General features: G+C 44.6%; 1 protein-coding gene across 4 annotated transcripts in view; it reads left to right on the forward strand.

Moving 5' to 3' along the window:
* Positions 1–22,132, forward strand: part of plekhm1 (pleckstrin homology and RUN domain containing M1) — a 65,794-nt gene extending 43,662 nt beyond the window's left edge. For all 4 annotated transcript variants that reach the window (XM_033035428.1, XM_033035427.1, XM_033035429.1 and 1 more), the window contains exons 10-12: positions 2,439–2,502; positions 9,569–9,726; positions 20,648–22,132. In XM_033035428.1, coding sequence (XP_032891319.1) covers positions 2,439–2,502; positions 9,569–9,726; positions 20,648–20,756 — 331 coding nt within the window. In that variant the 3' untranslated portion in view covers positions 20,757–22,132. The remainder of the gene's footprint in view (positions 1–2,438; positions 2,503–9,568; positions 9,727–20,647) is intronic.
* Positions 22,133–26,533: the final 4,401 nt, after the last annotated feature.

Raw genomic sequence — 26,533 nt, forward strand, 5'->3', positions numbered from 1 at the left:
TTTCCGCAGAGACCGCTCCCTCCGTAACACCCTGGTCAATTCGTCCCTTCCCACCCTTCCCACCCCCTCTCCGGGCACCTTCCCTTGCAACTGCAGGAAATGCCACACTTGTCGCTTTACCTTCCCCCTTTGATTCCATTCAAGGACCTAAACAGTCTTTACAGGTGTGGCAGAGGTTCACCTGCACCTCCTCCAACCTGATCTATTGCATCCGCTGCTCAAGATATCAGCTGCTCTACATCGGTGAGACCAAGCGTAGGCTTGGCGACTGCTTTGCCGAACACCTCCGCTGGGTTCGCAATAACCAACCTGTTCTCCCGGTGGCTCAACACTTCAGCTCCCCCTCCCATTCCGAATCCGACCTTTCTGTCCTGGGCCTCCACCATGGCCAGAGTGAGGACCACCTTGAACTGGAGGAGCAGTGCCTCATATTTTGCTTGGGCAGTTTGCACCCCAGCGGCATGAACATTGACTTCTCTAATTTCAGGTAGTCCCTACTTTCTCCTCCTCTTCTCAGCTCTCCCTCAACCCACTTCCTTTCTTCTTCCCGCACCTGCCCCCCTCCCCCACCCTCCCATCAGTCTGAAGAAGGGTTTTGACCCGAAACGTTGCCTATTTCCTTCGCTCCATAGATGCTGCCTCACCTCATCCATCCTGTAGTGATCTCCCCATTCATCTTTTACTGATCCCCTCATGCTTCCTGTAGTGATCCCCCATCCATCCTGTAGTGATCCCCTCATTCAACACCACTGACATCCCCATGCTCTCCCTTCATAATTTTACATACTCCAACCAACACGTACTAATTCACCTGCCTCAATCCATCCATTCCGCACCGATTGCCTTCTCAACACCCGCAATCTATCCACCCCGCACTGATTCACACACCCCCTGACCCTATTGTGCTTCATGGTCTTCAGAGCGAACATTGACTATGTTTGATAACGGAAAGCAATCAAATGTGTTTTAATTCCCAATGTGTTATTTGTTTTGACACCTTTAAACATATTACCAAAATAACATTTGCTGCAGTTATGTCCTTTGGCCATCTCTTGTCAGGTAGTGTAATGTTTAACCTGTCAGATGGGTATAGTCAGTTTTAACAGCTATTATCATGAAATGCCTTTAGAAATTTCCTCGCAACCTGTATATTTTGTTATGGATAAATTATGTGGAAAGCCAGAGTGTTTCTGTGCCAATAGCAATAATGACCCATGCTATGACCATGTCATGGTAATTTTAGGTCCTTCACAGAAAACATGCTTGCATTAATCTGTAGTGTGTATGGTTAAGCATATATGTTACCAAAGTCCAGGATTTATTGACACAGGTTGATCATACGCTGAATAATCCAACCACATTTTTGTTTGGAAGTGTAAAGAACTAATAGAAATTGCATTCATTGCAATGTGTAAAAAGAGTTGAGGTACTGTATTATAATTTTGCTGCATGTCATTGTGGTATATATCATGTCTTGATTGTCTTGGTGAATATGTTTAGTTTGTGAGTTATTTAAAAGTGCTGGAGAAACTCAGCGGATGCGGCAGCATCTATGAAGCGAAGGAAATAGGCAACGTTTTGGGCCGAAACCCTTCTTCAGACTAATGGGTTTCGGCCTGAAACGTTGCCTATTTCCTTCGCTCCATAGATGCTGCTGCACCCGCTGAGTTTCTCCAGCACTTTTGTCTACCTTCGATTTTCCAGCATCTGCAGTTCCTTCTTAAACATAATATGTGAATGCTTCATTGGGCATAATTCCGACTGGTAACTACGCACTTCGTCCGAGCACATTGTCACACGCGTCATGCAAACCGTCTTAAATTACCACCTAAACTGTAATTTGGCATCCTAAAAAGCTGCCATGGTTGCCCGACTGGCAACAGGGAAAAAAAGTTAAGCGAGAGCCCTGCAATTAACCTATAAACCTGTACGATTTTGGAGTGGGGGAGGAAACTGGAGCAGCCGGAGAAAACAAAAGCGGTCACAGGAAGAAAGTACAAACTCCATATAGACAGCACCCAGTCAGGATTGAACCTGGGTCTTTGGTGCTGTACCTGAACCGCAGCGCCACCGTGGTGTCCCATCTGTTATTCCATCTGTTTTTCATTTATTCATTCATGGGAATTGGGCATTGCATGCATTGCCTTTGGAAAAATGGTGAGACTGCTTTTATGAAGCTACACAGTCCCACTGGTGAGGCAACTCCCATATTGCTATTGGGGAGGAAGTTCCAGGTTGAGTTCCACTGTGGGTTATTTGCTCCATTGACTAGCTTTTTCCACTGCCAGGGAACTGGCCTCATTCTTCTCGAAAACAAGCCTTCTCCATCATTGGCTGTCGTTCCATATTTGTTTAAAGAAATAAGCTGTTTAACGTGAATAAAAAAAGATACTTCCCTTTAGCAATGTGGAACATTTAGCATTGGTTATCTTTTTCAGGTTGGATCAGAAGAAGTATCTCTTGGAATCAGCCCATCTATACAGTGTCTCTGATCTTCGACAGGTCAATGATTTTTAACTTCCTTATTTATGTTCTACAATGTAATGTAAAATATGTGATTTTTTAAATTATAATCATTCATTTTAATAAATGTTACTTCATCAGCCTAAATTAATTCTCAGATCTTACCAATTTGGAATTTTGCAGCATATTTTCCAAATGTCGTGATGAAGGCATTGGAGAATCTGCATTACTGCCTAATATATGTCCCACATAGTTATGCTGCATCCCATAGCCAAAAGATTAACATGATTCAGTCACATCTGGATGTCCTAATGTTGTGCTTCTTTCACTGGACATGGATTGTAAAGAAAAACAAGGAACTATAGACCAGTGAGCCTAACCTCTGTGCTAGGAAAGTTAATGGAGAGGATTCTGGAGGATAAGATAACATGCAAATAGATAGACAGTGGTTGATTAGGGATCATCAGCATGGTTTTGTTTGTGGGAGCTCGTGTCTCACTCATTTTTAGTTTTTTAAAGAAATAACTAAGAAGGTTGACGAGGACATGACAGTAGACATAGTCTGTGTGGACTTCAGCAAGACCTTTGAAGGTAGGCTGCTCTAAGTTGATTTTGCATGAGCACCAGAGAGAGTTAGCGAACTGGTTACAGAATTGGCTTCATGAGAGGAAGCAGGTGGTGCAACGTTGTTTTTCAGACTCGAGGCCTATGACTGGTGATGTGCCTTGTAGGTCGGTGCTGAGCCCATTGCTGCTGTAGTTTATATCAATGATTTGGATGAAATTGTACTTTGGCAGGATCAGTATGTTTGTATTTGATACTAAAATAGATAGTATCACAGTCAATGCAGATGGTTATCCAGATTTACAACGGGATCGTGATCAGCTGGGCAAATGGACTGAGGAATTGCTAATGGAGTTTAATTTGGATAAGCCTGAGGTGTTGCATCTTGGGAAGTCCACTCAGGGCAGGGATTTCACAGTAGAGCCCTGGTGAGTGTTGTGGAGTGGAGGGATCTAGGAATATGTAATAGTTTCCTGAAAGTGGTGTCATAGGTAGATGGGGTGCTGAAGGAGGCTTTTGGTACATTCAATTAGAGTGACTTTGAGAATTCTCAGTAAGGGAATTGAGCATATATGTTGAGATGTTATGTTACAGTTGCACAATATATTTGTGAGGCTGCACCTGGAGCATATGTTCAATTTTAATCACCCTGCTTTTGGAAAGAGTACACAGACAATTTATGAGGATGATACCAGGGAATCAGGGACCGAACTGTAGGGGGAGATTAACCTGGCCTACATAGAAACATAGAAAATAGGTGCAGGAGGAGGCCATTTAGCCCTTCGAGCCTGCACCGCCATTCATTGTGATCCTGGGTTTTAGGATGGACGGTGATTTTAAACTAGATGATTTTAAAATAGGTGGTTAAGTCCAGCTTCTTTCACCTAAGGAAGCTGGCAAAGGTGAAGCCCATTCTCGAGCGGCAGCATTTTGAAACAGTAATCCATGCCTTTATTACATCTAGGCTGGATTACTGTAACGCACTCTACTCTGGAGTCGCACGAGCTTCATTGGCTCGTCTCCAGCTTGTTCAAAATGCTGCCGCACGCCTTTTGACCGGAACTCGAAAGAGGGAGCACATTAGGCCAATTTTGGCCTCCCTTCACTGGCTCCCAGTGCACTTTCGAGTTCATTTCAAAATTCTTTTATTTGTTTTTAAATCGTTGAATGGGCTCGCCCCGCCTTACCTCTCTGAGCTGCTCCACCTATATGCTCCTGCCCGGTGCCTCAGGTCAGCTGATCAGCTGCTCCTTGAGGTACCAAGGTCTAAGCGGAAGCTCAGAGGGGATAGAGCCTTTTCTGTTGCTGCTCCGGCACTCTGGAACACCTTGCCGCTGCACATCAGACAGGTCCCCTCACTGTCCATCTTCAAATCCTCCCTAAAAACACATTTTTATTCTTTGGCTTTCGACACTGGCTGAGGCATTGCTCCTGTTTTTAGTGCTTTTAATGTCTTTTAATTTTTAGTGTGTTTTTTATAGTCCTTCGTTTTACGGTTTTTAATGGTTTTTAATTGTTTGTAATAGCTTTTTGTTCATGAGTTCTCATGTACAGCACTTTGTGGCAACTGCAGTTGTTTAAAGTGCTTTATAAATAAAGTTATTATTATTATTATTATTATGGCTGATCATCCACAATCAGTAACCCGTGCTTGCTTTCTCTCCATATCCCTTGATTCCACTAGCCCCTAGAGCTGTATCTAACTCTCTTTTAATTTCATTCAGTGAATTGGTCTCTACTGCCTTCTGTGGCAGAGGATTCCACAAATTCACCACTCTGGGTGAAAAAGGGTTTTCTCATCTCAGTTTTAAATGGCTTCCCCTTTATTCATAGACTGTGGCCATTGGTTCTGGACTCCCCCAACACTGGAAACATTTTTCCTGCAACTAGCTTGTCCAGTCCTTTTATAATTTTATATGTTTCTATAAGATTCCCCCTCATCCTTCTAAACTCCAGTGAATACAAGCCCAGTCTATCCAATCTTTCATATGACAGTCCCGTCGTCCCGGGGATTATCCTCGTGGACCATACGCTGTATTGCCTCAATAGCAAGGATGTCCTTCCTCAAATTAGGAGACCAAAACTGCACACAATACTCCAGCTGTGGTCTCAACAGGGCCGTGTACAACTGCAGTAGGACCTCTTTACTCCAATACTCAAATCCTCTCGTTATGAAGGCCAACATGCCATTAGCTTTCTTCACTGCCTGCTGTACCTGCCTGTTTACTTTTAGTGACTGGTGTACAAGGACACCCAGGTCTCGTTGCACTTCCCTTTTTCATAATCTGACACCATTGAGATAATAATCTGCCTCATTGTTCTTGCAGCCAAAGTGGATAACCTCACATTTATCAACATTATACTGCATCAGCCATGCATCTGCCCACTCACTCAACCTGTCCAAGTCACCCTGCAATCTCCTAGCATCCTCTTCTCAGATCACACTGCCACCCAGCTTTGTGTCATCTGCAAATACTTTTAATCCCATCATCTAAATCATAAATATTGTAAACAGTTGCGGCCCAACACCGAGTCTTGCGGCACTCCACTAGCCACTGCCTGCCATTCTGAAAGAGACCCGTTTATTCCTACTCTTTGTTTCCTGTCTGCCAACCTATTCTCTATCCATGTCAATACCCCACCCATAATACCATGTGCTATAATTTTGCCCACTAATCTCATGTGTGGGACCTTATCAAAGGCTATCTGAAAGTCCACATACACTACATCCACTGGCTCTCCTTCATCCATTTTACTTGTCACATCCTAAAAAAATTCCAGAAGATTAGTCAAGCAGGATTTCCGCTTCATAAATCCATGCTGACTAATCCTTTTACTGTTATCCAAATGCGCAATTATTACTTCTTTAATAATTGACTCTAGCATCCTCCCCACCACCGATGTCAGGCTAACTGATCTGTAATTCCCCGTTTTCTATCTTGCTTATTTATTGAAAAGTGGGATAACATTAGCTATCCTCCAATCCACAGGAACTCATCCTGAATCTGTAGAACATTGGAAAATGATCACCAATGCATCCACAATTCCCTGAGCCACCTCCTTGAGTACCCTGGGAATCTGACCATCAGGCCCTGGGGATTTATCAGCCTTCAGTCCCATCAGTCTACCCAATACTATTTCTCGCCAAATGCAAATTTCTTTCAGTTCCTCTGACTCCCTAGATCCTCTGTCCTCTAGTATATCTGGGAGATTGTTTGTCTTCCTTAGTGAAGACAGAACCAAAGTACCTGTTCAACATTTCTGCCATTTCCTTGTTCCCCATAATAATTTCACCTGTTTCTGCCCTCAAGGGACCCACATTTGTCTTTGCTACTCTTTTTCTCTTAAATAGCTAAAGAAACTTTTACTGTCCTTCTTTATATTTTTTTGCCAGCTTACCCTCGTACTTCATCTTTTCACCCCGTATTGCCCTTTTTGTTAACTTCTGTTGTTCTTTGAAAGTTTCCCAATCTTGTGGTTTCCTGCTACTCTTTGTTGTGTTAAACACCTTTTCTTTCCATCCCTAACTTTTCTTGCCAGCCACGGTTGCCTCTTACTCCCCTTAGAACCTTTCTTCCTCTTTGGAATGAAATGATCCTACATCTTCTGGATTATGCCCAGAAATTCCTGCCATTACTGTTCCATCGTCATTGCTGCTTGGATCCTTCTCCAGTCGACCTTGGCCAGCTCATCTCTCATGCCTTCATAGTCCCTTTTGTTCAACTGCAGCACTGACGCTTCTGATTTAACCTTCTCCCTCTCAAATTGCAGATTAAAACTTATCATATTATGGCCACTACCTCCAAGTGGTTCCTTTACCTTGAATTCCCTTATTAAATCTGGTTCTTTAAACAACACTAAATCCAGAATTGCCTTCTCTCTGGTAGGCTCCAGTACACCCACCACCCTTTATGTGAAAAGGTTACCCCTCAGTTTCCTATTAAATTTTTTCCCCTTCACCTTTGTCCTCTGGTCCTCGATTCACCTACTCTGGGCAAGAGATTCTGTGCGTCTACCCGAACTATTCCTCTCATGATTTTATACACCTCTATAATATAATTTTCCTGCTCTCCAAGGAATAGAGTCCCACCCTACTCAACCTCTCCCTACAGCTCAGACCTGGCAACATCCTCATAAATGTACCCTTTCCAGCTTGACAGCATCTTTCCTATCACTCGGTACCCAGAACTGAACACAATACTCTAAATGTGGCCTCACCAACGCCTTATACAACTACAACATGACCTCCCAACTTCAATACTCAATACTCTGACTGATGAAGGCCAATGTGCCAAAAGCCTCTTTGACTACCCGATCTACCTGTGACTCCACCTTCAAGGAACCATGCACCTGCACACCAAATTCCCTCTGCTCTACAACAATCCCCAGAGGCCTACCATTCACAGTAGGTCCTGCCCATGTTAGACTTCCCAAAATGCAATACCTCACATTTCTCTGCATTAAATTCCATCAACCATTCCACAGCCCATCTGGCCAATCGATCAAGATCCTGGAGCAATTTTTCACAACCATCTTTGCTATCTGCAAAGCCACCCACTTTTGTAGCACCTGCAAACTTGCTTAATCTTGCCATGTATGTTCTCATCCAAATCAGTGAAATTGATGATAAACACTAACGGGCCCTGCACCAAACCCTGAGGCACACCAATAGTCACAGGCCTCCAGTCCGAGAAACAACCTTCTATCATCACCCTCTGCTTCCTTCCATTAAGCCAATTTTCTATCCATTGAGCGATCTCTCCTTGGATCCCATGCCGCCTATCCTTCCAAAGCAGCTTACCATGTGGAACCTTATCGAATGCTTTGTTGAGCTGCTGTGAACTGTTCTACGGTAGAAAATGTGTAGGAACGAACTGCGCTGGTTTAAATCAAAGGTAGACACAAAATGCTGGAGTCACTCAGCAGGATAGGCAACATCTCTGGAGAGAAGGAATGGGTGACGTTTTGGGTCGAGACCCTTCTTCAGACTGATGTCAGGGGAGTGGGCGGGACAGAGATAGAATGTAGTCAGAGACAGTAAGACTGGTGGGGGAACTGGGTAGGAGGAAGGGATGGAGAGAGAGAGGGAAAGCAAGGGCTATTTGAAGTTACAGAAGTAAATGTTCATACCGTTCGGGTATAAGTTACCCAAGTGAAATATGAGGTGCTGTTCCTCCAATTTACGCTGGGCCTCACTCTGACAATGGAGGAGGCCCAGGACAGAAAGGTCAGATTGGGAATGGGAGGGGGAGTGCTAAGCAACCGGGAGATCAGGTAGGTTAAGGCGGACTGAGCGAAGTTGTTCAACGATCGCCGAGCCTGCGCTTGTACAGAGGTTGACATCTGGAACAGCGGGTACAGTAGATGAGGTTGGAGGAGGTGCAAGTGAACCTCTGCTCACCTGAAAAGACTGTCGGGGTCCTTGGATGTAGCCAAGGGGAGAGGTAAAGGGACAGGTGTTTCATCTCCTGTGGTTGCAGGGGAAAGTACGGGTAGGGGGTGGTTTGAGTGGGAAGGGACGAGTTGACCAGGAAGTTGCGAGGGAATGGTCTCTGCAGAAAGCAGAAAGGGGTGGAGTTGTGAAGATGTGGCCAGAGTGGGATACCGTTGGAAGTGGTGAAAGTGTTTGAGGAGTATATGCTGTATGCGACTGCTGATGGGTGGAAGGTGAGGACAAAGGGGACTCTCTCCTTGTTGCGAATATGGGGAGGGGGAGGGGGAACAAGAGTGGAGTTATCGAGGAGACCCTAGTGAGAGCCTTATCAATAATGGAAGAGCGTTTCCTAAAGAATGAGGACATCTTCTATCTAGTATAGAAAACCTCATCCTGGGCACAGATGCGGAGACGGAGGAATTGGGAGTAGGGAATAGAGTCTTTACAGGAGCAGGGTGGGAAGAAGAGTGCTTAGACAGCTATGGGAGTCAGTAGGTTTGCACCCATGCAGAACTCACTGACCTCTACCTCTACTACATTGACGACTGCATCGATGCTACCTCCTGCACCCATGCAAAACTCACTGACTTCATCAACGTCACCACTAATTTCCATCTGGCACTCAAATTCACTTGGATCATCTCTGACATCTCCCTACCGTTTCTGGATCTCACTGTCTCAATCACAGGAGACAGACTATTGAACTACTACAAACCTACTGACTCCCACAGCTATCTAGACTACACTTCTTCCCACCCTGATAAGAAAAGCTTATGTAAAACTTAAGAAACCTGACAAAGTATTGAAGTATGCTGAAAGAAGCATTACAGAATGGATTCACCTGATCTTGAGCAAGAGAAAAAATGATTCATTGATTATCTCTTGCATGATTTTCAAACCATGTTTGAAACACAGAAATCTCAGTGTATTTCACCATGCATCAACTCTGAAATTCATATTTTGCACACTAGTGTTTCTGTGGTATTTTTGAATGTATACATGCCCTGACGAAAACTTGCTAAGATAGTTAATGTGTCTATATGAAAAAAACATGTTATTTAGTGTACTAATTAAGCTGTATGCCAACGACATTCGTTCATCTTGCAGATAGCCCATGGAATGTTTGAAGCATTCATACAGCAGGCTATCCATTATGCCACCAATCACGTCTATATGTGTGACCTTTGTACTCAGCGAGGCTTCATCTGCCAGATCTGCAGCAGTGACGACATCATCTTCCCTTTTGAATTTGAATCAACTACAAGGTATGCAGTTCAACTCTCAACTAGCAACTACAGTTCTTATCAGACTATGTACAAAGCCGGTGAACTACAGGAAAAATTCAACAAGAAGACGTAGCATACATTGGCAATTAGAGTATTTGAAGAATCTGCACACACAGCTTCCAATTAGAAAAACAAGTTGATACATTTGCAAATGGAGATTAACCTTCATCCAAACGTCTAATATGTTATAGATATTTAATGTACTGCTGATCTTTTTGTAGTAATTTGAAGAATATTGTCAAGCTTATAAGGGTTCAGAAAAGATTTACGAGGAAGTTGCCAGGACTAGAGGGTGTGAGCTATAGGGCGAGGTTGAGTTGGGTCTCTATTCCATGGAGAGCAGGAGGATGGGGGGAGATCTTATAGAGGCATATAAAATCATGAGAGGAATAGGTCGGGTAGATGCACAGAGTCTCTTGCCCAGAGTAGGGGAATCGAGGACCAGAGTGAAGTGGAATCAAGGTGAAGTGGAAAAGGTTTAATAGGAATCCAAGGGATAACTTTTTCAGACAAAGGGTGGTGGGTGTATCGAACAAGCTGCCAGAGGAAAGATTGAAAAGACTAGGCTTGTATTCACTGGAGTTTAGAAGGATGAGGGGATATCTTATAGAAACATATAAAATTATAAAAGGACTGGACAAGCTAGATGCAGGAAAAATGTTCCCAATGTTGGGCGAGTCCAGAACCAGAGGCCACAGTCTTAGAATAAAGGGGAGGCCATTTAAGACTGAGGTGAGAAAAAACTTTTTCACCCAGAGAGTTGAATTTGTGGAATTCCCTGCCACAGAGGGAAGTGGAGGCCAAATCACTGGATGGATTTAAGAGAGAGTTAGATAGAGCTCTAGGGCCTAGTGGAATCAAAGGATACGGGGAGAATGCAGGCACGGGTTATTGATTGGGGACGATCAACCATGATCACAATGAATGGCGGTGCTGGTTCGAAGGGCCGACTGGCCTCCTCCTGCACCCATTTCTATGTTTCTATGTCTATGTTTCTAGGAGGTAGTTGAGGCTGGGACTATCCCATTGTTTAAGAAACAGTTAGACAGGAACATGGATAGGACAGTTTTGGAGTGATATGGACCAAGTGCAGCTAAGTGGGACTAGTGTAGCTGGGACATTGTTGGCCGGTGTGGGCAAGTTGGGCCGAAGGGCCTGTTTCCCCACTGTGTCACTCTATGACTAATAGTGTATGGTTTTTATTGTATTTGAATGTGAAGTGCTGGTGCTCAATCCCAGCCTCTTTGATGTTGCTGCTCATTGAATCAGCTGATTGTAGCCAGAAAGGACATACAATGCTGGAGTAACTCAGCGGGTCAGGCAGCATCTCTGTAGGACATCGATAGGTAATGTTTCTGGTCAGGACCCTTCTGCAGATTGTAGACATGGTGTTGTTTTCCATAATGCTGTTGGGGGTTTTGTGTTTTTCATTGGACGTGGCACAGACTTTTCTTTGTTAAACACGGAAAACAATGTGGACAACTTTACATGATTAAATGTTTAAAAAAAGTATTCTGGAAACACGTAGCAGGCATGGCAACAACTGTGATTAAACAATAGTTAATGAATCGGATCAAAGACTTTATTAAAACTAGTAACAGGTTAATTTTAAATTTCGAAGAGAATGATGAAAGATGGATAGGACAAAAGAACATCCATTGATAGGGAGACTCTGACATTGTAATGTTGATGCACTCTTTATGAAGCTCTCTGCTGAATAGTTTAGTTTAGAGATACAGTGCGAAAACAGGTCCTTCGGCCCACCGAGTCCACACCAACCAGTGATCCCTGCACTACCTACACACATTAGGGACAATTTTTTACAATTAACCTACAAATATGTACGCCTTTGGAGTGTGGGAGGAAACCGAAAATCTCAGAGAAAACCCACGTGGTCACGGGGAGAACGTACAGACTGCGTACAGTCAGAACCCGTAGTCTGGATTGAACCCGTGTCTCTGGCGCTGTAATGCAGCAACTCTACCGTTGTGTCACCATGCCGTCCCTATAGATTAATGAGGGATTAATCAGAAGATTTTTTAAATTTGAATGGTGCAATCAAGTCAATAGTTACTGATGGCCCTATGGATCACCTGAGGCAGTTGAAGTCTACATTCAGAGTAAACTAAAAATCACATAAAAGCTAAGTTTATAAAAAGCTGGCTATTGACAATTTTTCAAAACCCTAACATTTCCCTCTCCTCTACATTGGTAAAATGGATTGAAATTTGCCCATCAGGTTTATTTGGGAATCCTTTAATCTCAGTCGAATGTGCCTGATTCGAACAAGATTGAAATCTGAAGAAGAGACTGCGATGGTAATTCAAAGAATCTACTGTATTTCACTCTGACGGAGATATTCCACCAGGGTGGTGAATCTGTTATTCTTTGCCACAGAAGGCTGTGGTGGCAAAATCAGTGGATATATTTAAGGCAGAGATAGATAGATTTGTACGTGTGTCAGAGATTATGGGGAGAAGGGTTCTTCCTCCTGCACCTATTTTCTATGTTTCTATCAAGGGATATGATGAGAAGGCAGGCACGGGTTATTGATTGGGGACGATCAGCCATGATCACAATGAATGGCGGTGCTGGCTCGAAGGGCCAAATGGCCTCCTCCTGCACCTATTTTCTATGTTTCTAAGGCAGGAGAATGGGGTTAGGAGGGAGAGATAGATCAGCCATGATTGAATGGTGGAGTAGACTTGTCAGGCCAACTGGCCTAATTCTACTCCTATTGCATGATCTCATGAGTCATAGAATCCCACAGCACTGAAATGGGCCCTTTGGACCACCACATCCATGTTGTCCTTTCTGCCCATCTACTCTAATCCCAGTTGTTCACATTAGGACCATATCCTCTTATGCCTTGCATATTAAAGTGTCAGGCTAAATGGATTTTGCCCACATTTTGGTGCTACTCATACTTTTCTAAAGAAGGCTCCCTACCCGAAACATTGCTATCACGTTCTCCAGAGATGCTGCCTGACCCGCTGAGTTACTCCGGCATTTTGTCAGTTTTATGTAAATCACTACCTGCAGTTCCTTGTGTCTAATTTGTTTCTATCTTTCTCAGGTCTGATTTAGGGTCCTCTCCCTGAAACGTTAATTGTTTCTCTTTCCATTATTGCTGTCTGACCTGTTTAGTTTTTCCAGCATTTACCATTTTCTGTTTTCTTGTCTTATTTACGTAATTGCAGCTTTCTGGGCAAGTTCTGCAATCTTGCTATCAACACATGCCTAGTAGCTTAATGTGTTGATAACTGTTCCCATTAAGCCATTTTGGCTTGTCCTACCACATCCATACTCTTTGTTCCACACATTCCTCCCCACCTTCCCTTCCAAGGAAAACAGACGAGAATTATCTTTTTCCCAGACCTGGCAGAGTCACAGACCCAAATTGTTGACTGTTTTTCATTTCACAGATGCTGGGCAGCATTTTCTATTTTTGTTTCAGATTTTCAGCAGCTGCAGTTATTGTTTATCCACTGTTCTTCCTGTTTTAAAAGAGCTCTTTGAAATTGCATTTTCAGTGCTGATGATCTGTGCTCACCAGCACTGGAACTAGCACAGTGAAGTCTGGGACTAAGAAACATAGAAACATAGAAATTAGGTGCAGGAGTAGGCCATTCGGGACAGAGTAGTGATGATCATATTGAATGACGAACTGGCTTGAGGAACGGAATTGCCTATACTTTTGACTTAGTTTTGTGTTCTCATGGCTGTAGCCCATTGTATTACAGTGACGGTTGGGGGTCGGTCTGTTGGGGGCCTTGCCAGCAGCGTGTTCATTATTTTGACTTTTTTTGTTTTTTTTAGTATGTCCAATTGTTTGTTTTAGTTTCTCTCGGTGTGTCTTATGTGGGGGATGGTGGGGGGGAAAGGCGAAAACTGCTTTTCAGTCACTTTCTCGACGGAGAGGTGACTTTTTCATGTCGCTTCTCCGCCTACCCCCTCGCGGCCTAACAACTTGGATTGGAGCGGCCTTTCCCGGAGTCGGGCCCAGAGCTTCAGCAGCAGGCGCAGCGTGGACTTTTCCATCGCGGAGCGGGGCAAACCCTTGCCGGGGGTCGCCAGAAAAGAGTGCTCCGATCGCTGGCCTGGTGACTTTGGCATCATGGGGCTGTGGTCTGTGGAGCTTCTAGCAGCGGGCGTGGCGTGGACTTACCATCCGGAGCCTGGGATTCCTTGCCGGGGATCTCCGGAGAAGAGCTCCGACCGCCGGCCTGCAGCCTATAACATCCTGAAGCTGCGGTCTCCGGTATGAAAGTGGCCGATTCGGACACTCCAAGCCGCTAAGCGTGTTCGACCTGTACATCCAGGCAACCGTAGCAGTGACTACGGAGTGTTTATGGCCCCGACCATGGATGAATAAAGGAGGAGGATTGACTGAACTTTGTTGCATTCCACCACCGTGAAGAATGCTGTGGTGGATGTTTATGTTAAATTCTATTGTGTATTGTGTGTTCTTTGTTTAATTGTATCGCTGCTGACAAATTCATTTCACTGTGCCTTAGTTGGTGCAAGTGACAAATAACTTTGACTTTGACTGTCCTGTGCCTGCTGCTACTGCACCCATTTTGTACCTCCTTTAATACTTTTCCATGAATACATAGAAACATACAAAATAGGTGCAGGAGTAGGCCATTTGGCCCTTCAAGCCAGGACCGCCATTCAATATGATCATGGCTGATCTTCCAAAACTGTCCCCCCATTCCTGCTTTCTCCCCATATCCTTTGATTCCATTAGCCCTAAGAACTATATCTAACTCTCTCTCGAATACATCCAGTGAATTTGCCTCCAATGCCTTCTGTGACAAAGAATTCCACAGATTCACAACTCTCTGGGTGAAAAAGTTTTTCTTCACCTCAGTCCTAAACGGTCACCTCAGTCCCTGGTTCTAGACTCCCCCAACATCGGGAACATTTTTCCTGCATCTAGCCTGTCCAATTGCTTAAGAATTTTATGTTTCCATAAGATCCCCTCTGATCCTTCTAAATCCCCGTGAATATAAGCCTAGTCTATCCATTCTTTCATCATATGCCTGTCCAGCCATCCTGGGAATTAACCTGGTGAACTTACGCTGCACTCCCATAAATAGCAAGAATGTCCTTCCTCAAATTAGGGGACCAAAACTGCATATAATACTCCAGGTGTGGTCTCAACAGGGCCATGTACAACTGCAGTAGGACCACCTTGCTCCCATACTCAAATCCTCTTGCTCTAAACGCCAACATGCCATTTGCTTTCTTCACTGCCAGCTGTACCTGCATGCTTACTTTCAGTGACTGATGTACAAAGACACACAGGTCTCGTTGCACCTCCCCTTCTCCTCTGGCCAATTTATATACCTCTTCCTTGGATTTAACATTATCTCTAATTTCCCTCATGAGCCACGGTTGAACCGCCTTCCCTGTTTTATGTTTACGTCAGACAGGGATGATTATAATTCATCCATGCAATCTTTAAATCTTTGCCATTGCATATCTACCGTCAATGCTTATGTATCGTTTGCCAGTCTATCCCAGCCAATTCCCGTCTCGTACCATGAAAATTACCTATGTTTAAGTTCAGGACCCTTGTCTCCGAATTACCTCTGTTGCTCTCCATCTTAATGCAGAATTCAACCATATTATGGTCACTGTTGCCCAAAGGCCTTTGCACAACAAGATTGCTAACTAATCTTTCCTCATTGCACAATATCCAGTCTAGGATGGCCTGCCTTCTGGTTGGTTCCGCTTAAAAAAACAGGAATCCTCCTCCTCTGTGTTGTTACCAATTTGGTTAGCCCAATCTATATGTAGATTCAAGTCACCCATGATAACTGCTGTACCTTTGCTACACACATCCCTAATTTCCTGTTTGGTGCTATCCCCAACCTCACTACTGCTGTTTGGTGGTCTGTATACAACTCCAACAAGTGTTTTCTGCCCTTGGCTATTTCGCAGATATACCCATACAGATTCGACAGCATCCAAGTTAATATCTCTCCTTACTATTCCATTAATCTATTTAACCAGCAATCTACACTCTTTATCTTTCCCTTCTTTACCTATTGTACTTGTGTTTAGTTTGTTTGTATTTATGGACATTATTATTTGATTTGATTGGGTAGCATGCAAAACAGCTTTTCATCGTGTCTCAGTACGCGTAACAATAATATTGGGAGTACCTTCCATTATATCAACTCATGTTGGTGGCTCATCACTACCTCCTTCAAGTCAATTAGTGAGCAATAATGTGGATGGGAAAGGTTTAAAACGATATATATGGACCAAACACGACAGGTAGGGCTATCATAGATGGAACATCTTGGACGGCACGGGTAAATTGTGCCAGAGGACCTACCGTACTTCTGTGTTCCATGGGTGTCTGTTTATAGTGCAGTTACTATTATCTATTCTTTGATGATGAAAAAAATTGTCATGCACATATTAAGATACGAGCTTGTCATTCAAAAGTACAAAATTTGTGATTTGTTGTATATATTTTTTCCTTTACTTTGTACATTCTGTTGAATATCAATTCCACTTCCATCGCAAAAAGGGGCAAAATGTTGGAGTAACTCAACAGTTCTCGCAGCATCTCATTGATAGATGATATTTCAGGACCCTTCTTCAGACATGTTCTCTCGGGATGTGGCTTGACCCACTGAGTTACTCCAGCACTTTGTGTCTTTTATTTATAAATAAACAGTTGCAGTTCCTTCTTTCTCTACTTTAATCAATGTTTTTTTTGTTTATTTAATTATAAGCCTTCTTTAGTAAACTTCATTTTCCGGAGAACTTTCTAAAATGGACCTCCCCCAACTTCACTCAACAAAAAAAATACAGGTGCACAACCTTTTATCCGAAAGCCTTGGGACCAGACACTTCTCGGATTTCGGAATTTTTCGGATTTCCGAATGGAAGATTTTTAGCGTAGATTAGGTAGGTAGCGCGGGCGGCTTGAAAAGTCTGGAGCGGCTGCCTCCTCCCCGGAGAATCATTGTAAATCATTGCTTAAATGTTAGTCAGTTAGTTTGGAGGGATTTTATGTGGTGGGGGGGGGGGGTGAAGGGGGAAACTTTAATTCTTAGTCCCCTACCTGGTCGGAGAGGCGGGGAGCGGGCAATGCCTTACCGGGTCGCCGTGCAGTAAGCTCCGGAGCGCTGTGGCCGCCGACTCCCAACATCGCGGAGCTGGGGGCTGCGGGCGTCCGGCCGCGGGCGGCGCCGGTTGGAGCTCCGACCCCGGCGACTCTACCCCTGGCTGCGCGGCGCTCCAAATCCAGCGCCGCCCACGGCTGGACGCCCGCAGCCCCAGCTCCGCGATGTTGGGAGTCGGCGGCCACAGCGCTCCGGAGCTTACTGCACGGCGACCCGGTAAGGCATTGCCCGCTCCCCGCCTCTCCGACCAGGTAGGGGACTAAGAATTAAAGTTTCCCCCTTCACCCCCCCCCCACCACATAAAATCCCTCCAAACTAACTGACTAACATTTAAGCAATGATTTACAATGATTCTCCGGGGAGGAGGCAGCCGCTCCAGACTTTTCAAGCCGCCCGCGCTACCTACCTAATCTACGCTAAAAATCTTCCATTCGGAAATCCGAAAAATTCCGAAATCCGAGAAGTTTAAGTGTCTCCCCGGTCTCCGGAGAGGAGGCAGCCGCTACAGTAATACAGACCTGGGTTGACCGTGGGTCGTTTCGGGTCAAGTTTGGCGCCAAACGCGAGCTTTGGTGTGCAGACGACATCCTGGAAAAAATGTCCGGTTTTCTGAGCTTTTCGGTTTCCGGAACTCCGGATAAAAGGTTGTGCACCTGTACTCACATCCCTTTTCCCTGCCTTACCACCTGGTTACTGATGACACTGACACTGTAATTCACCCCCCCCCCCCCCCACTAACTGTTCTCCACCACTCCAAAACTATCCAGCCTTTCTTGGCAAGTATTGTAACTTCCTGACTGACTGCCTCTACTACATGTCTGAATGTTTCTTGGCACTTTCAAAGGGCAGAAAACAAATTATAGCCAGACCATCTCTTATTGAACAATAATCTTTTATATTGTGCATACAACAGTTAGCTTAGATGGTATTTGTCAAATATTGGAACTTTTTTGGATGTGAGAAATAGAAGCCAACACAACGCAAACACAACACATAATCCTCCGCCATTTCCGCCACCTCCAACGTGACCCCACCACTCGCCACATCTTCCCATCTCCCCCCATGTCTGCCTTCCGCAAAGACCGCTCCCTCCGCAACTCCCTCGTCAATTCTTCCCTTCCCTCCCGCACCACCCCCTCCCCGGGCACTTTCCGTTGCAACCGCAAGAAATGCAACACCTGTCCCTTCACCTCCCCCCTCGACTCCATTCAAGGTCCCAAGCAGTCGTTCCAGGTGCGACAAAGGTTCACCTGTATCTCCTCCAACCTCATCTACTGCATCCGCTGCTCTAGATGTCAGCTAATTTACATCGGTGAGACCAAGCGTAGGTTGGGCGACCGTTTCGCCGAACACCTCCGCTCGGTCCGCCTTAACCTACATGACCTCCCGGTGGCTCAGCACTTCAACTCCCCCTCCCATTCCCAATCCGACCTCTCTGTCCTGGGTCTCCTCCATTGCCAGAGTGAGCAACAGCGGAAATTGGAGGAACAGCACCTCATATTCCGTCTGGGGTCCTTGCGCCCCTATGGCATCAACATTGAATTCCCCCAATTTGGCTAGCCTGTGCTGTCCCCTCCCCTTCCTTCACCCTCTAGCTGTCTCCTCCCACCCTCCCATCCGCCCGCCCTCGGGCTCCTCCTCTTCCCCTTTTTCCTTCTTTCTTTCCCCACCCCCCATCAGTCTGAAGAAGGGTTTCGGCCCGAAACGTCGCCTATTTCCTTCGTTCCATAGATGCTGCTGCACCCGCTGAGTTCCTCCAGCAATTTTGTGTACCAACAACGCAAACAAAGGTATCTTGGAGAATAACTATCTTATAGAAACATATAAATTTATAAAAGGACTGGACAAGCTAGATGCAGGAAAAATGTTCCCAATGTTGGGCGAGTCCAGAACCAGGGGCTACAATCTTAGAATAAAGGGGAGGCCATTTAAGACTGAGGTGAGAAAAAACATTTTCACCCAGAAAGTTGCGAATTTGTGGAATTCCCTGCCACAAAGGGAAGTGGGGGCCAAATCACCGGATGGATTTAAGAGAGCTAGATAGAGCTCTAGGGGCTAGTGGAATCAAGGGATATGGGGAGAAGGCTGGCACGGGTTATTGATTTGGGACAATCAGCCATGATCACAATGAATGGCGGTGCTGGCTCGATGGGTCGAATGGCCTCCTCCTGCACCTACTTTCTATGTTTCTATGTTTCTAAGCCGGAGTGGTCCATACATTTGTTCAAATCTGTACTGATGTTCAAATCATTCATGTGGCTAGTCCAATTTCCTGCTCTCGCAGATTTGTGTCCAAATGCCTTTCCATCTCAGCCTCCAATTTCCTCAACAGTTGGACCAACTGCATTTTAAGGCAAATAACTTTTCAGATGTGTAACCCTCTGCATAAAAACAAGTTTCTTTATTTAAAAACTAAATAACTGGCCTTGGAGATCACTGAGCTCATTTTTCCAAAATGTCAGTATATACAGGTGCACAACCTTTTATCCGAAAGCCTTGGGACCAGATACTTGTCGGATTTCGGAATTTTTCGGATTTCCGAATGGAAGATTTTTAGCGTAGATTAGGTAGGTAGCGCGGGCGGCTTGAAAAGTCTGGAGCGGCTGCCTCCTCACCGGAGACCGGGGAATCATTGTAAATCATTGCATAAATGTTAGTCAGTTAGTTTGGAGGGATTTTATGTGGTGGGTTGGGGGGGAGGTGAAGGGGGATACTTTAATTCTTAGTCCCCTACCTGGTCGGAGAGGTGGGGAGCGGGCAATGCCTTACCGGGTCGTCGTGCAGTAAGCTCCGGAGCGCTGTGGCCGTCGACTCCCAACATCGCGGAGCTGGGGGCTTCGTCCGGCCGCGGGCGGCGCCGGTTGGAGCTCCGAACCCGGCAACTCTACCCCTGGCTGCGCGGCGCTCCAAATCCAGCGCCGCCTGCGGCCGGACGCCTGCAGCCCCAGCTCCGCGATGTTGGCAGTCGGCGGCGTCGCAGCGCTGGGATACCAGCGGGGAGCGGGCAATGCCTTACCGGGTAGCCGTGCGGTAAGCTCCGGAGCGCTGTGGCCGCCGACACACAATATGTTGGCGGCCACAGCGGTGCTGGGGCTGCGGGCGTCCGGCCGCGGGCCGCGCTGGATTTGGAGCGCCGCGCAGCCAGAGGTAGAGTTGCCGGGGTCGGAGCTACAACCGGCGCCGCCCGCGGCCGGACGCCCACAGCCCCAGCTGGGAGTTGGCGGCCACAGCTCTCCGGAGCTTACTGCACGGCGACCCGGTAAGGCATTGCCCGCTTCCCGCCTCTCCGACCAGGTAGGGGACTAAGAATTAAAGTCCCCCCCCCTTCGCATAAAAGCCCTCCAAACTAACTGACTAACATTTATGCAATGATTTACAGATGTTTAAGTGTCTCCCCGGTCTCCGGGGAGGAGGCAGCCGCTACAGTAGTACAGACCTGGGTTGACCGTGGGTCGTTTCGGGCCAAGTTTGGCGCCAAACGCGAGCTTTGGTGTGCAGACGACATCCTGGAAAAATGGCCGGTTTTCGGAGTTTTTCGATTTCCGGAACTCCGGATTAAAGGTTGTGCACCTGTACTGGCAAACTTTCTTGGATGTCACCTCAAAACAATTTACAATATCTCAATTCCTTCCACAATTCTATTTAAGAAAGAGATTGATCTTCCAAAATAATTATGGACATTAAAATGCATTTCATTTCTGTGAAATGCTAGTCTCACAAATAATCCAGTTTTCGTTTTTTTTCCTATTTAGGTGCAAAAAGTGCAGGACTGTTTTCCATAAGGTTTGCAAGGCTGGTGTCCAATCGTGTCCACGCTGTGTACGCAAACAAAGGTACCAGGATTACAAAATGGGACATTAGCTGTGGTCTGCATCCAGGATCATGCACAAGGGAGTGAGAATACGAGTTGTCCACCGTGTGCAGACCGTTTCCCGAGTTCTTGCAATTTACAGCAAATATAAACCGAGATGATACAAAATGAATCATTTCACTATGATCGCACAGACACAAGTTCCTTGCCACTTCATTTTGAAAACAGTAACTCCAAAAGGAACATAAAGATGTTCCTTTCCTTGATGTGGGTTCAAGATTTGATACAGACCTACTAGTGTTACCAGGAAGACCGTCTGCAGCCAGATTGCACTCACTCTCACTGGCACTGGTAAACACGTTCATCTTCTGGATTATCAACTTTTTAAAGTCTTAACTCATTTTAAAATTCAGACATACATTCTCCTTTATTCAAACATGCAAACTATATCAGTAGTTTGTGAAAGTGTAAAATGTACAGTAGAGTTACTATTCAACAGTGAAATTAACTAAAGATTTGCTAGACCTTGCTGCTTTAATTGCACTTTGAAAACTAATCCTTGTAAATACGCAGAATATTTAAATGTTCACCCATACTGCAGACTATCCATTACATTTTAACACTCAATCCAAAAGGGTGCAAGCACTTTCTTACTTGTCTAATACTGATAAGGTTTCATTTTTTTTTTTTTTGAGATTAACAGTGATATATAATCAATTTGTAAAGCAATTGAAATGATGATCATTAATATATCATTCAGTAACTATATTTTATTAAACACCATCTTATAAAATCAGTACAACTGATAACTGTTCATGAAATTATGCTATTTTCCAGTGGGAATTTTGGCCAATTTAGATAGGAAATTGTTAAGGTGCTAAACTTTGCTCAAATAACCAATGCCAAATGCATCCAAATGTAAAAATGAGAATTTACAGAACTTAACATTTATATTCATGCATTTTGTGTGCAACAATGCAAATTATTCCTTCCCAATTACAAACTTACCATCACTCATAAGTGTCATTAATTCCAACATTTAGAAACCATACTTCAAAAAACCATTCTGGAAATAAACTTCTGCAGAGCTGCAGTATTTAAGTGCACAGATTCAAAAGTACAGCAAAATTGTGGATGCCTTGATACTTTGTTGGATTTATTACAGTTCATGGCACATACCTATAAATGATTACTTGCTATTTGTGGTCTTCCAATAATACCAAGGTTTAACTGTCATGTGATAACTTGTTTTTTTTTGTACTTCAGCTTTTTTATTGCATTATATACCTTGACTTACTTTGGAATCAAATCATGGCAAAATTTTCTAAACACTGGCTCTATAGTCATTTCTATTTTCTTAAAAACTGATTGTGTCAAAAGATTTGATTTTTAAATGTGCAAATAAAGTTTGAGGGCCTGATTTAAATTCCTTTGTGTGTGACTGCCTCACCAGTAAAGGATTTACTGAATGCTACCCATGTCAATTTTGGGGGTAAGTGAAAACGGATGGAATTACTGCTTTAGTAATCTCAAAGTTCGGATGCAAATACATGACATTAACTCTCCTGGATGAAATTAATGAATGATAAAGATTTGAGTGGGTAGTCTGCGCCTTGGAAAAACCAAGCATTCACATGGTAAATGTGCAAACTCTACACAGGCAATACTGGCAGACAGGATTGAACCTGTGGTGCTGGAGCCTAGAATCAGCAGCTTCACTTGCTGCACCACTTTTTCCTTGGAAATTGGAAATTATTTTCTGACTATTGTGGGAAAACCTAAGTTGGAGGAAATATTCTTTAACTTTGTTTGTCTTCACTTGCTTCCTCTATGATTGAGGTTGTACCATATATCTGCTCTCTTCCTTCACTCCTGATCTTCAGTGCCATTCTTCCCAGATTCCACTCTGCTGAATAGGAGTGAAGATATGGTGTGGCAAATCTCCTGAGCCCAATGTTAGGATAAAGGCCGCTACATATTTGTGCACAATGCGTATCTCTCAGTTGGTTATGACAAAAGTATTTCAACCATGCCACTGGACACCTTCATACTATTCTCATGAAGTACTCTGTTGGCCATTTTCTGCCAATTGAAATTCCCAGTTGTGTAAGAAATTATCCTCCTAAACTGTTCAAATTAAGTTTAGTCTATTTTGATTTGGCATAATCCAAGCTTCCAAACTTGAGACCATCATTGCTCCAATGTGTTTTCAGGCAGCAGATGTTGGTAATGAAACTGCTGTTATCACCGCTATAATTATTTAAAAATATTCTGTACATGCCAATATCATTCTCTTTTTCTGTGTGCTTATTTACTCTTTATATCACACCTGCCCTTCATCCTCTGATAGACCTCTCCTTTGTTTTTCTTTAATCTCCCTTTTTCCTGACTTTGTACTTGTCTGGGCCAAGTTATTTTGATTTTGAAGAAAGTTCATCTCACGGAAAAGTTTATCGCCGGTTACTCAATAGGCACCAATATATTGAGATATATTTTCTAATATTTCGAGCATCCACGGTATTTTACACAGAATAGGCTTGAGATCTTCCTGGTGGGATTTGGAGGTATAAAGGCACTGGTTGCCCATGATAAAGATGAGACAATGGGTTCTAGAAATTAAATTGTTGAAGGGTAGCGAGGTGTCTTGGATGTTGGTCGAACGGGAATGGACAATGGGGGATAGGATGGAATCATGGTATTTGGAGATGAGTTATGTGGGGCAGGAACAGGTAGAAACAATGAGTCTGCCAGGGCAGCCCTGTTTGTGCGAAGGAGACAAAACTGCAGTGGGAGGCTGGGGAACGATAGGGTTGGAGGCTGGGGAGTGGCAATTGCTACAGATGATGAGATTGGTGACAGTCTGGTAGATGATGGCCTGGTGATTGTCTGTGGGGGGTCATGGTCAAGGGGTAGATATGAGGAGGTATTTGAGAGCTGGTGCCTGGTCTCAGCACAGTAGAGTTCAGCCCGTCAAACTACAATGGCACCTCCCTTGTCAGCGTGTTTGATAATAATGTTGGGATTATTGCTGAGTGAGCAGACAGCTGTGGGTTTAGAGGGGCCAAGACTGGAGTGGGAAGTGGAGAAGTCAACGGTCTAGAGAGGCTGGCATGAAAAGTCCATGAGGAGGAGGAAGAAAAATAATGTTGGGGATGGGAGAATGGGTCAGTTATCATCAGGAGGCGAGGACATCTTGCTGGAGAAGAAGACTCGCAGGTGATGCAAGAAGTGTTCAACACATGACTGACTCGGAACTCGAGGCATGGGCGTCGGAGGACAAAGGTAAGGCCTCTGCTGAGGACTGACCGTTCTGCATTGGAATGGGGGATGTCGGGGGGGGGGGGGATGATGAAAACCTAACGGTACGTATGGGGTCCACCGCGGAGGGGTGAAGAAAGGCTCGGGGATGTACTGTGGGGAATGAAGAGGGCTCAGAAGTGAGAGGAGAGTGTGAGGGGTGGTGTGGAGGTTACATCAAATATTACATCAGTTTTATGTCAGTGCTAACTAACGGCTGGTACATCCAGTATTGTATCAAAATCAGAGAGGGAGAAAGTTAAATCGGAGGCGTCAGTATTACAGTTAAATAAAAGGGACTATGGAGCCATAAGGGAGGAGCTGGCCAAAGTTGACTGGAAAGATACCCTAGTATGGATGACGGTGGAAAAACAATGGCAAGTATTTCTGGGAATAATACAGAAGGTGCAGGATCAGTTCATTCCGAAGAGGAAGAAAGATTCCAAGGGGAGTAAGGGGTGATCGTGGCTGACAAGGGAAGTCAGGGACAGTATAACAATAAATGACAAGAATTACAACCTAGCAAAGATGAGCGGGAAGCCAGAGGATTGGGTAACGTTTAAAGAGCAACAGAAGATAACTAAAAAGGCAATACGGGGAGAAAAGATGAGGTACGAATGTAAGCTAGCCAAGAATATAAAGGAGGATAGTAAAAGCTATTTTAGGTATGTGAAGAGGAAAAAATTAGTTATGACCAAAGTTGGACCCTTGAAGACTGAAAAGGGCGCGCAAAGAAATGGCAGATGAGTTCAACAGGTACTTTGGATCCGTTTTCATTAAGGAGGACGCAAACAATCTTCCTGATATAGTAGTGGCCAGAGGATCTGGGGTGACGGAGGAACTGAAGTAAATCCACTTGAGGCAGGAAATGGTGTTGGATAGACTGATGAGACTGAAGGCAGATAAATCCCCAGGGCCTGATGGTCCTCATCCCAGGGTACTTAAGGAAGTGGCTCTAGAAATCGTGGACGCATTGGTGATGATTTTCCAATGTTCTATGGACTTGGGATCAGTTCCTGTTGATTGGAGGGTAGCTAATGTTATCCCACTTTTAAAAAAAGGCGGGAGAGTGAAAACTGAATTATAGACCAATTAACCTGACAATGGTTGGGGAAGATGCTGGAGTCAATCATAAATGATGAAATAGCAGCACATTTGGATAGCAGTAACAGGATCGGTCCGAGTCAGCAAGGATTTACGAAGGGGAAATCATGCTTGACTAATCTTCTGGAATTTTTTGAGGATGTAACTAGGAAAATGGACAAGGGAGAGCCAGTGGATGTAGTGTACCTGGACTATCAGAAAGCATTTGAGAAGGTCCCGTACAGAAGATTAGTGGGCAAAATTAGAGAATATGGTAATGGGGGTAGAGTGCTGACATGGGTTGAAAATTGGTTGGCAGACAGGAAACAAAGAGTAGGGATTAACGGGTCCCTTACAGAATGGCAGGCAGTGACAGTTGAGGTACTGCAAGGCTCGGTGCTGGTACCGCAGCGATTTACAATATATATTAATGATTTAGATGAAGGGATTTAAAGTAACATCAGCAAATTTGCAGATGACACAAAGCTGGGTGGCAGTGTGAACTGTGAGGAGGATGCTATGAGAATGCAGGGCGACTTGGACAGATTGGGTGAGTGGGCAGATGCATGGCAGATGCAGTTTAATGTGGATAAATGTGAGGTTATCTATTTTGGTAGCAAAAACAGGAAGGAAGATTATCTAAATGGTGTCAAGTTGGGAAAAGGGGAAGTACAACGGAATCTGGGGGTCCTTGTTCATCAGCCAATGAAAGTAAGCATGCAGGTACAGCAGGCAGCGAAGAAAATGAATGACATGTTGGCCTTCATAAAAAGAGAAGTTGAGTATAGGAGCAAAGAGGGCCCTAGTGAGACCACACCTGGAGCAGTTTTTGTCTCCAGATTTGAGGAAGGACATTCTTGCTATTGAGGGAGTGCAGTGTAGGTTTACAAGGTTAATACCCACATGGCAGGACTGTCATGCTGAGAGAATGGAGCGGCTGGGCTTATATCCTCTGGAGTTTAGAAGGATGAGAGGGTATCTTATTGAAACATATAAGATTATTATGGGTTTGGACGCTCTAGATACAGGAAACATGTTCCCGATGTTGGGGGAGTCTAGAACCAGGGGCCACAGTTTAAGAATAAGGGGTAAGCCATTTAGAACGGAGATGAGGAAACACTTTTTCACAGAGAGTTGTGAGTGTGGAATTATCTGCCTCAGAGGGCGGTGGAGGCCAGTTCTCTGGATACTTTCAAAAGAGAGGTAGATAGGGTTCTTGAAGATAGCGGAGTCAGGGGATATGGGGAGAAGGCAGGAATGGGCTACTGATTGTGGATGATCAGCCATGATCACATTATATGGTGGTGTTGGCTTGAACGGCCAAATGGCCTACTCCTGCACTTATTGTCTGCTGTCTATTGTCTATTCCACCGAAGCCCAGCTCTGCCGACTTCCAATGGAAAGTCAAGGAGTCACAGAGATAAAGCATGGATACAAACCCTACGAC

This window comes from Amblyraja radiata, chromosome 16, assembly GCF_010909765.2.
Source record: "Amblyraja radiata isolate CabotCenter1 chromosome 16, sAmbRad1.1.pri, whole genome shotgun sequence".
Taxonomy (NCBI): Eukaryota; Metazoa; Chordata; class Chondrichthyes; order Rajiformes; family Rajidae; genus Amblyraja; species Amblyraja radiata.